The following is a 10,927-nucleotide window of genomic DNA, read 5'->3' as shown; positions in this document are numbered from 1 at the left end:
GTGGCCTCTGATATCTGCATGTTGAGCATAGATATCTGAAGAGATATCTGCCTTATATGTGCGCAGCTGCTCTCACTCAGGGGCTCCATACAATTAGGATGTCAGTGCGATCAGGGAGCCCAGTCATAAGCAAGCCAGTGCATTAGCAGATGCTTGTGAGTGGGGTCTCCTCTTCAGAGCTCAGCCTGTGGACATCAGGGATTGGCTAGGCCAGGTACATGACACCAGGGATGGGGCAAGTGGATTGCTCTGTTGGGCATCATTTGATGCCCCTTCATGCAAGCAAAATGTCCTGCAATGAGGGATAGCAGGATCTTTCACTTTCAGCTCTGTAAGTTTCTAATTTTTCCAATCTTAAATGCAGTAATTTGGGGGGAAATAATCCTCATGAAAATTCTTAAGCATTTTGGTGCAAATTTGTCCCGATAAGCACATTTCTATGTTATTTTATATGCACTTTCTCCTAATATAGTGCATTTTTGTATTGTATTTTCACAGATATCTTAATTTTTCTGCACATTGCAACCACCCACATCGTTCAGCCCAGAAGACTGAGGTCCAGCATTGAGGGCCTTCTGGCGGTTCCCTCACTGTGAGAAGTGAGTTTACAGGGAACCAGGCAGAGGGCCTTCTTGGTGGTGGCGCCCACCCTGTGGAACGCCCTCCCATCAGATGTCAAGGAAATAAACAACTACCGTATCTGACTTTTAGAAAACATCTGAAGGCAGACCTGTTTAGGGAAGCTTTTAATGACTGATGCTTTAATGTAATTTCAATATTTTGTTGGAAGCCATCCTGAGTGGCTGGGGAAACCCAGCCAGATGGACAGGGTATAAATAATAAATTATTATTATTATATAACCATGCATATGCATTTTTTGTAAACATCTGGTTGGAGAACTGCATTGCAAAAATGGGATGAATGCGAATTTCAAAGGATGGCTTTGCTTGGGGGTCTCATATTGTTTTGAAAAGTGCAAATTTGATAGAGTCACATTTAAACATGAACTGAATGAAATCTTTCCCCCATATCTACCTACAATGTGTGGCCAACAGTTAACTTAGCAGCTACATTGTACAAGAGAAAAGCCTGTGCACAGCATTCTGCCTTAATTGTTCATGCATATGCAATTAAATGAGTGTGCATGGGTTATATCCAGCAATTTCTTACTTAACGTCTAGGGACCCTAGCGGGGGGGGAATTACATACTGAAGAATGACAACCATTCAAAATTTAAACAGGCCATTCAAAAACAAGGACTGTAATTTACCAGAAACGTGGGCCAGAAATAGGGACTGATCTTAATGTCTACGATGACATGACTGCAAAAACATAAATTGTTGTGGGAATGGCTTTTTTAATTTTACAGCATTGGTCCCCAACAAAGCCCACTTTGTGGAACATCCTTTGCTAAGACCACGAGCTTTTCAAAATAGATATTGAGATTTGAGCCTGGGTATCAGAAACGACACTCATCATAATAGAGCCACTATACATTTTGGAATATTGCTTGGGACAGGAATGGGGAACCCATGACCTCCAGATGTTGTTGTACCCCAGTTTCTACCAGTCCCAGCCAGCATGGTCAATGGTCAGGGCTGATGGGAGTTGTAGTTCAGCAATACCTGGAGAGCCCCTTATGCCCCATCTCTAGGTCAGAAGGATAGGCTAGGGCAAAAGAACAAGAAAATATAGATAATTTTCAGTGCAGTGACTGAAGAGACAATGACCAAGGTCTACACTAGCATGACATCGCCTTTATTAACTAGTGTAGCAATACCTCATTAAATCTATCAACCATTGACACACAGTCAAGAGAAAAAGAAAATTAGCAATGGGTTCATGGGTTTACAAGCTTTTGGAGGATCATCTCCTGTAGATGCATCAGTTCTCCTGACACGTGGGGTCATTTTCAATGCCTTAGGAGAGCACCATTTCCTGGAATTCTGCACCAAAAGGGAAAAAAAAGTCATTTGCAAAGCTGACTTGTATAATTCAGACAGTTGCTTGTCTACACTGCAATCTCTCATGTAGTTACAGCACAAGATACGGCAGAGAGGGAGTTATGAAATAGGTGTGAAAAATATTGGAATATAGAGGCTGGAATTGTGGAAGTGCTACAGGTTGGTGACTGTGAGTCTTGTAGCTTTGAGAGTGAGACTTTGCAGTGCCAGGGAACAAAATTGACAAATTTGGACAAGGTTAGACCCAGGTGGCGCTGTAGGTTAAACCACAGAATCTAGGGCTTGCTGATCAGAAGGTCGGTGGTTCGAATCTCTGCAATGGGGTGAGCTCCCGTTGCTCGGTCCCAGCTCCTGCCCACCTAGCACAGGCACGTCCAACAGGTAGATCGTGATCTACTGGTAGATCACTGGACGTCTGTGGTAGATCACTGGAAGATCACTGGCTCTTCTCCTCCCTAAAAAAAGCTACGCAATTTAGACCTGAACCCCTAAAAAATGGGCCTTCCTCTTCCCTAAAAGAAGCTCAACAACTTTGACCTGGAGCCCCCAAAAGGGGGTAGATCATTGCCAGTTTTTAACACTGAGAGTAGATCGCAGTCTCTTGGGAGTTGGCCATCCCTGACCTAGCAGATCAAAAGCACATCAAAGTGCAAGTAGATAAATAGGGACCGCTCTGGCGGGAAGGTAAACAGCGTTTCCGTGCACTGCTCTGGTTCACCAGAAGCAGCTTTCTCATGCTGGCCACATGACCTGGAAGCTGTCTGCGGACAAACGCCGGCTCCCTCGGCCTATAGAGCGAGATGAGCGCCCCAACCCCAGAGTCGGACACAACTGGACCTGATGGTCAGGGGCCCCTTTACCTTTAGACTGTGAGCAGAAACTAGGTTTCATCAAGGAGAATGGGTCTATGTACAGACCTCCAAACTCAGGAGCAGTATACTTCTGAATTGCCAGTTGAGTGGAGAACAACTGGGAGAAGCTTATTGCCCTTATGTTTCCAGGAGCATTTGGATAGCCACTTTTGGAAACAGGAAACTGGGCTAAATGTAGCAACAGGTGACTCTTGTCAGTTTTGGTTTCTCACTTGTGATGATGATTAATAAGAATTCACTTAAGAACCACATTTTACGTGTGCCTCAAGGTGACCTTTGAATCAGTTTGCAATGCTCCTTATGAAAATTTATCAGCATATTGGTATGTACCAGTATTTTCCCTAATGTAAGTAAGTTCTCCTAAGATAATGCACCTTGGGGTGTTGTTTGCACATTTCTGTGTTTGTTTGTTAGAGAACTGCATCACCCAATTCGGATCATACCTGTATCATTTTGGGAAGGGTGTAACCACAGCTGATAAAGGTCACCCATTTTATTAATGCCACCTCTTTCTTTCCCCCTTTCTCTCCCCCCCCCATCCTGCTTGTGCAACAATTACGCTGGGTGTGTGTGTAGAGGCCCTATTCCTATGAATGAACCTTTTTGTAATGTTAATCGCCAACTGGCTTGAGGCTGCGGCAGCAGTTGCTGTTAGATGAGGAGGAAGGAGAGGCAGAGGAAATCATAGAAGGAGGATGGGTCCCCCAATCCATTGCCTTTAAAGGCCAGAGAAGGGCCTCTATCTTGCCCCATCCTGTCCCCCCCCCCCTAGAGATTGCGTAGCACTGGGGAAGGGTGCCAACGAGCCATGGTAAGGGTAAAGGACCCCTGGACGGTTAAGTCCAGTCAAAGTCGACTATGGGGTTGCAGTGCTCATCTCACTTTCAGGCTGAGGGAGCCGCCGTTTGTCCACAGACAGCTTTCTAGGTCATGTGGCCAGGATGACTAAACCACAACAGAACAGCATGACAGAAACTAGAGCACATGGAAAAGCCATTCACCCTCCCGCTGCAGTGGTACCTATTTATCTACTTGCACTGCTGTGCTTTCAAACTGCTAGGTTGGCAGGAGGTGGGACAGAACAATGGCAGCTCACCTCCGATCTTCCGATCAACAAGCCCAAGAGGCTCAGTGGTTTAGACCACAGCTCCACCCGCGTCCCATTAGGGGAGGCTGGGCAGCGGGTGGAGCCATAGGGGCCGACCCCATTCTATCACCAAGAACTTGGTGATTTCCCTGCTGTTGACAGCAGACCCACACCCCTCATAGGTTTCATCTGACCTCAGGTGCCTGGTGCTGTTCTTGAACTCTATAGCCTCCTGTACCTGTACCATTGCAAACCTTGATTAAAGCTCGCTTTCTTATTCACACATTAGAGCCTCTGTTGAAGTGTTGTTTACCAGGACAAGGAGATTATTAGCCCTCCCCTCCCCAGCTGTCCATGTTGAAAATGCAGCAATTAGGTAGGCTTAGTAAATAAAAGTTTCATTTGCATAAATGGAATCTTTTCGAAGTCCAATCACTGCATGGGTGGCTGAGGGAGGGAGACTATGGGGGCAGTAGTTTCCCTGGAATTTAAGAGCCACATACCCAGTTAGTCCTGGCTCTTTGACCTGGTTCACTGTGAGAGTGAGCAGAACATGAAAAAGTCCGGTAAGTCAGATCCACCCCCCAGAGAACAAGTTTCTAGGATAATACTTGCAGAATGGAATCACCAATAGGTGAAAGAGCCTACCCTCATGGAGAGATGCAGGCCGGCCCATATATTTGGTTGTTGGGGCATTTGTGCTTAGTACTAATCTCACAGAGGATGCCAGCCAGCCAGTTTCTAGGAGAAAGGGAAGGCGGCAGAAACAGTGGATAAAGGTGACAGGATTAACCTATGCCGGACCATTCAATATCAGCCACATTTGTACCTTCAGCCCCGATCTTCCCATCTCCATCGTGGTCTCCCGCTGCCAAAAGGGTTTTGGTTTCTGTAGCTGTTAACACTCGGGCTCCACTATCAAACCTCTGGAGGAAAAACCTAGTAAGGAAAGAATGAAGCACACACAACTGAATGCCATTGAATTTACAGCCGCCCGAAGAGGAGTCCAGAGTGACACTGACCTAGTTTGCATGTAACACTAAGACCACATTCACACCACACATTTAAACTTTAAAGCACTGTGACAACGCTTTAAGTAGTCATGGAATTAAGTCCCCAAAGAATTTTGGGAGCTGTAGTTTGTTAAGGGTGCTGAGAGTTTGCTAAGCGGCCCCTATTCCCCGAACTGAGCTACAATTTCCAAGAGTTCCTTGTGAGAAGGGATTTACTGTTAAACCACTCTAGGAATTGTAACTCTGTGAGGGTCTCATAGCAACTCTTAGAGCAGGGGTCAGCAAACCTTTTCAGCAGGGGGCCGGTCCACTGTCCCTTAGACCTTGTGAGGGGCCGGACTATATTTTTTTTTTGGGGGGGGGGAATGAACGAATTCCCATGCCCCACAAATACTCCAGAGATGCATTTTAAATAAAAGGGCACATTTTACTCATGTAAAAACATGCTGATTCTAGGGTTGCCAGACTCAATAGAGGACAGGACTTCTGTGCCTTTAATTGCCCTGCTCTCTTTTGAGTCTGGAAACCTTAAAGAGAAACCAGCAGACCCTTTGCTTGGAAATTAAACAAAGGGTCTGCTGGTTTCTCTTTAAGGTTTCCAGACTCAAAAGAGAGCAGGGCAATTAAAGGCACAGAAGTCCTGTCCTCTATTGAGTCTGGCAACCCTAGCTGATTCCCAGACCATTTGAGGGCTGGATTTAGAAGGCGATTGGGCCGGATCCAGCCCCCGGGCCTTAGTTTGCCTACCCATGTCTTAGCGCCATCAACAAACTACAACTTCCAGATTACTTTGAGGAAAGCCAAGGCCGTTTAAAGTGCTATCAGAGTGCTTTAAACGTATGGCCAAACCATGGCTAAGTGTGAACAGGCAAGTGTGCAAGAACTCGGGAGGAAAATCACACCCACTTTGCTCCTTTCCTGCTGTTTGAATTGTGGTTCCCCCTGAGCTTTCTGAATCAGACCGTGAGTTGGAGGCATTTGAGGACAGGGACTCTCAATGTGAGGAGAGGGGACAAGACTATGCAACAAATCCTACTTGATGAACCCCCACTCTCTGCCTCAGACAAGGGCAGTCCAAAAGCAGGACAGGAACACAAAAGCACTCTCCTGCTTTTGATCCTCAGCACATGGTATTCAGAAGTTCACTTCCCCTAACACTAACTGGAGGTAATATATTCATTGGAACAAGGAGGCATCAATAGCTTTATCCTGTACAAATCTGTCTAATCTCCTTTACCTAGGAGATTTTCTTCTCCCTGACAGACGGTGGCGGTGGAGAGGAGGGAAAACTGGGAACCAAGTCTATCAGATGGAGAATGGTTGCAGGAGCAAGGAACTTAAGCAGAAATTGAGAACCTGTAGTCTTCAAGGACTCCACTCCCATCAGCCTGAGCCAATGTGGCCAGCAGACAGGTCCGATGGCGATTGGATTCCAGCAACATATGTAGGGCCATAGATTCCTCATCCCCCAGTTTTAAAAATGTTGTTACATAAGGTGGAATGCAAATGAATAGGCATTTTTTTTGCCTCCCACATTTTAAAGATTTCTCGCAACAGGAGTGCTATTTTAAATCAAGCTGATTAGCTTTTATGGTAGAAGTGACTACTAGCAGATTCCCCCAGGAAATCATTCTGAGCGGTTCAATAATTTGCATGTTTGTTCAAAAATAAACCCTGCTGTGTTCAGTGGGGCATAGGCAGGGGCAGAGGAAGGGGGTGCAGTGGGGGCGGTCTGCCACGGGTGTCACCACTGAAGGGGGTGACAGAATGCCGGGCAGCACTCACCGCGGGGCCTGCAGTGTGTCTGAGCCATGCGTCTCTCCTGACAGTTGGCCCGCCTCCTCCCTCCTCAGAGGCCCCACAGAGCGCCCTGCCCTGGCTCCCCGCAGGCGGATGGCCCCACCCCTGGGCGCAGGGCAAAATGCGCCGCCCCAGACGCCCAATCAGGTTTCTCTGCCCCTGGGCTTAGGCTGTGTAGACGCTGCCTTTGAAGCACATTTGAAGCACATTCTCTCCCTCAAAGAATTCTGGGCACTGTACTTTACCCTTCCAGTGTTACAGTTCCCAGCAACCCTTAACAAACCACAGTGCCCGTAATTCTTCGAGGGAGAAGAATGTGCTTTATAGGCATAGTACCCAGAAAGTGTGCACAGGATGTCCGTTAAATATGCTTCATGCTTATTTTATATTCACACCAAGGATGCGCCAAAGAAATGAGAGAAACACAAAAGGAAGAGAGATGTCTAAGCAACTTCAAAAGTCAGAGAAAGAGAGAAAAGAGGAGGTGGAGCCTCACTTGAGTTCATCTTCTTCAATGTAGCCACTTTGATCATTGTCTAGGATGCGGAAGAGATCCTTCAGTTGGCTGCTGCTCTTTTTGGACATGCCACTTATCTGAAAGAATTTTTTGTAGTTGAAACTATCTGGAGCTAAGACAGAAAAAGAAAGCTACTGTTACCTAGGAGCTTGGAATACAGATGAAGATAGTCATGTCTTTTGTACCTATGCATTCTGACTCCCAAAGTTGCTCAGATCCTCTTATGAAGGCATCCCCAAACTTCGACCCTCCAGATGTTTTGGACTACAATTCCCATCTTCCCCGACCACTGGTCCTGTTAGCTAGGGATCATGGGAGTTGTAGGCCAAAACATCTGGAGGGCCGCAGTTTGGGGATGCCTGCTCTTACGGGTTCTGTGCATGCGTGCGCTTACAAGTGGCGTTTTAAGATTTCTTTCACACATGCCTGCTTCTCACTGCATTATCTCTGCGAGGGATACTTTGTCGAGTGGATCAGTCTTAATGCAGTTCTGTCTCTGGCATGGTTTATTTATTTGATTGCTTCATAAAATTTATATACTGCTTGACTATATAAAAAACACACACACCCAGAACTAAAAACACCAAACCTCGAAGCCATTTACAAGAAGAATAGAACAATGAAACCACTGCCAAAACCAGTTTGAAATAACAATAAAAAAACATTTTTTAAAAATAATTAAAATCAACAATAAGATGAAAACATTAAAAACACACAGCAACATTCTACACATCTAGGTAAGCCTGCCTAAACAAACATGTTTTTAGCAGGTGCTGAAAAGAGTACAGTGGAATCTTGGTTCTCGAACGGCTTAGTTGACGAACAAATCAGGTCCCGAATGCCGAAAACCCAGAAGTATTCCAGTTTTTGAACTTTTTTTGGAAGCCGAATGTCCGATGCAGTTGTTGGGTATTGTTTCGTGTGTGTGTGTGTGCTGTGCCATTTGGAAGCCACGCCTTGGTTTTCAAACGTTTCGGGAGTCAAACGGACTTCTGGAACGGATTAAGTTTGAGAACCAAGGTTCCACTGTACCATGAAGGGGCCTGCCTGATGTCAATAGGCTGGGAATTCCAAAGTGTGGGATGGTGCCACACAAAAAGTTCAATTTATGACAAACGCAAAGCAAGTATTGTGTGGCACCTGTAACGGTGCCAGTTCCGCAGGAGGATACCGTGGTCAAGGTAATAAAAAAACCAACAGCAGATCAAGAAGCAGGAACAGGGCCATACTCCCCCATCCCCTCTCTTCAAAGGTCATCCATCGGGGTGACCAACATCAACTCTGCCCCGAATCCTGGTTGGGAAGGATCTAAGAAATTTGTGGCATCCAAGGATGCTTGGAGATACCCCCTGCCCAATCCTCTCCACCACCTTCCCCCCAAAGGAAAGATTTGTGACTGGTCGATAGTTGTTCCGGTTTAAGGGGTTCCTTTAAGATGGGAGTCAGCAAACTGTTCTAGCAGGGGGCCGGGATATTCCAGGATCAAATCAGAAACCGGGACGGCTTCTGTAAACCTGGGACTGTCCCTGGAAAACAGGGACACTTGGAGGGTCTGCCATAGGCAAGGCTGTAGTTGCAGTGGCAGAATGGGAGGCAGTGCAGATGCAATGTTGGGGGCAGAGAGGGTGCCTGGATTGGTGGGGGGGACAGTGCTGGGCAGGGGGAGGCAGCAGGGCATTTTGCTATAGTGGCAAAACCTCCTGGACCGTGCCTGCCTGTGTAGCTGTCCAGAAGCTGTTGGAATTAAACCCTAACCAACCCCAGCCACTATGGGCAACAAGTTAGGAATTAGGGGAGCTATAGTGCAACAACATCTGGAGAGCCATGGATTCCCCATTCCTGGACTAATGGACCTTTGGGTCACATTCTTGCCATACATTTAAAGCCGATCACTTCACTCACAGAATCCTGGGAGCTGTGGTTTGCCAAGGGTGCTAGGAATTATAGCTCTACAGTTCCCAGGATTCTTTGTGAGTAAGCCGTGAGAGCTAGGGTGGTATAAATGTGTTTTAGATACAGCTCTTAGATTAGTTACACGGACTATTTTACCTTGACAGTCTCTGATTGCAGCAGCAATATCAGAAGGGCTGATGATGTCGCTGATACTCATATTAATCTGTCCCAAAAGACAAAAAAGCAAAGTGCTATAACAAGGCAAGAGAGCTCATCCTTTCACTCAGGGAACAGAAGATATACGAGAGAAGAAAAAGCAAGGGGCATTGCATTGGGCTTTAAGACAAAACCTATTGATCTGTATCTTTAAAATTGTCTACACAATCAGCATAACCATGGCTGGATCTAGAAAACATCAAAGAAGCGGTTCAGTTTAAAGCGTTGGAAATTTAAACAGGGAAAACAGGTGGAGAAAAACGGAACTCTGCATCACCATCTGGTGGCACAACGCTATATTGCATATGCAACACATAAATTGCTTTTTCTTTACCAGTGTGAGTCCCATGTTTGGATAAACTTTGTCCTCATACTGAGCGTCAAAATCATTGGCCCCCTCTATGACTCAGGCCTACTTCCTTATTTGATGTATCTTACATATTTTTTTGCGCAAAACAGCATTGTATTTTGAGATGCACAAATATGAGAGATGGAGATGATGAGAGAGAGAAATAAGCACCCTGGCTGAAAATGGAAAGGGTGGAATATTTTCACTAAAAATGGTTAACCATCCTAGTATTGTGGACAACAGCAGGTAAAAGGATAGCCAATAAATAGATAACAGGTCCATCTTAGAGAAGAAGCACTATGCTTACTACTCAGAGATGTTTTGCTCCCTTAGTCCCTTTCATGGCTTTTCCAGGCAGGGAAACAGTTCACAGGTAAATAGATAATAGCCCAGTCTTAGAGACAAAGCTGTATACTTACAATGTAGTTGGCCAGGCACAGGTGTCTCTGCCCTTTAATCTCTTCACGGGCTGCTCACCTTTATGGTTTCCCTCAGCAGGGAAGAGGTGGGAGGGGGGGAAAGAGCCGAATCAATATCAGGCAAAATTGTACCTTTGGCTTGGAGTTGTCCACCTAACTTATATAGGATTCAAAAGGTGACAATAGCGACTTAGGTTACCCTTTCATGGATTAGATGCTCAATTTGAGACCCTGCTCAAATGTCTTGCTTAACTAATGAACTGGGTTTTTCCCCCCCTTCTATTTATACCCAAGGAGAATATAGTAGAGAGAATTGCCAACACTCCCATCTTGGCAATATGTTCTTGCACTGACTTTAATTAGGCCTGCGCCAATGGGGAGAAAGCGTACAAAACAGTTTTTTGTAGCAAGCAGCAGGGCCTGGGGTGCACCTAGCTCCCAACTGTGTAATACTCAACCAGCAGAGAGAATTACGGACACTCTCAACCTGACAATAAATTATTGCACTGGCTTTCGTCAAGCTTAAGTGCAATTATCAAATTGGAATTCCACATGAATTCAATGTGAAGGACCAAAAACATTTGCTTTGGTTAGTAATGGCAAGTTGGGTACCAAGGAGAAAGTCTTTAGCTCAGTGGTAGAATTCGTGTGTTGTATGCCAGTGTTTCTCAACCAGTGTGCCTCCAGATGTTTTGGGACTACAACTCCCATCATTCCTGACCACTGGTCTTGCTAGCTAGGGATGATGGGAGTTGTAGTCCCAAAACATCTGGAGGCACACTGGTTGAGAAACACT

The 10,927-nt window shown here is 45.7% G+C and overlaps 1 protein-coding gene across 1 annotated transcript; it reads right to left on the bottom strand.

The window, feature by feature from the left end:
- Positions 1–1,921: 1,921 nt before the first annotated feature.
- LOC118092876 (parvalbumin, thymic CPV3) lies at positions 1,922–9,364 on the bottom strand. The gene is made up of 4 exons (XM_035131524.1): positions 9,304–9,364; positions 7,234–7,366; positions 4,754–4,863; positions 1,922–1,947 (listed from the first exon to the last, which is right to left on the bottom strand). The coding sequence occupies exons 1-4, from the start codon at positions 9,362–9,364 to the stop codon at positions 1,922–1,924; spliced, it is 330 nt and encodes a 109-aa protein (XP_034987415.1).
- Between the last annotated feature and the right edge of the window lie 1,563 nt (positions 9,365–10,927).

This window comes from Zootoca vivipara, chromosome 14 (genome assembly GCF_963506605.1).
Source record: "Zootoca vivipara chromosome 14, rZooViv1.1, whole genome shotgun sequence".
NCBI classification, from domain to species: Eukaryota; Metazoa; Chordata; class Lepidosauria; order Squamata; family Lacertidae; genus Zootoca; species Zootoca vivipara.
This window is presented reverse-complemented; position numbering and strand designations above follow the sequence as displayed.

Coding starts and splice junctions, on each gene's coding strand:
- LOC118092876 (XM_035131524.1), bottom strand. CDS start 9,364: ATGAGTATCAGCGACATCATCAGCCCTTCTGATATTGCTGCTGCAATC. Junction 4,864..7,233: donor ATTGAAGAAGATGAACTCAA/GTGAGGCTCCAC, acceptor TTTCCTTACTAG/GTTTTTCCTCCAGAGGTTTG. Junction 1,948..4,753: donor TGGGAAGATCGGGGCTGAAG/GTACAAATGTGG, acceptor CTTTTGGTGCAG/AATTCCAGGAAATGGTGCTC.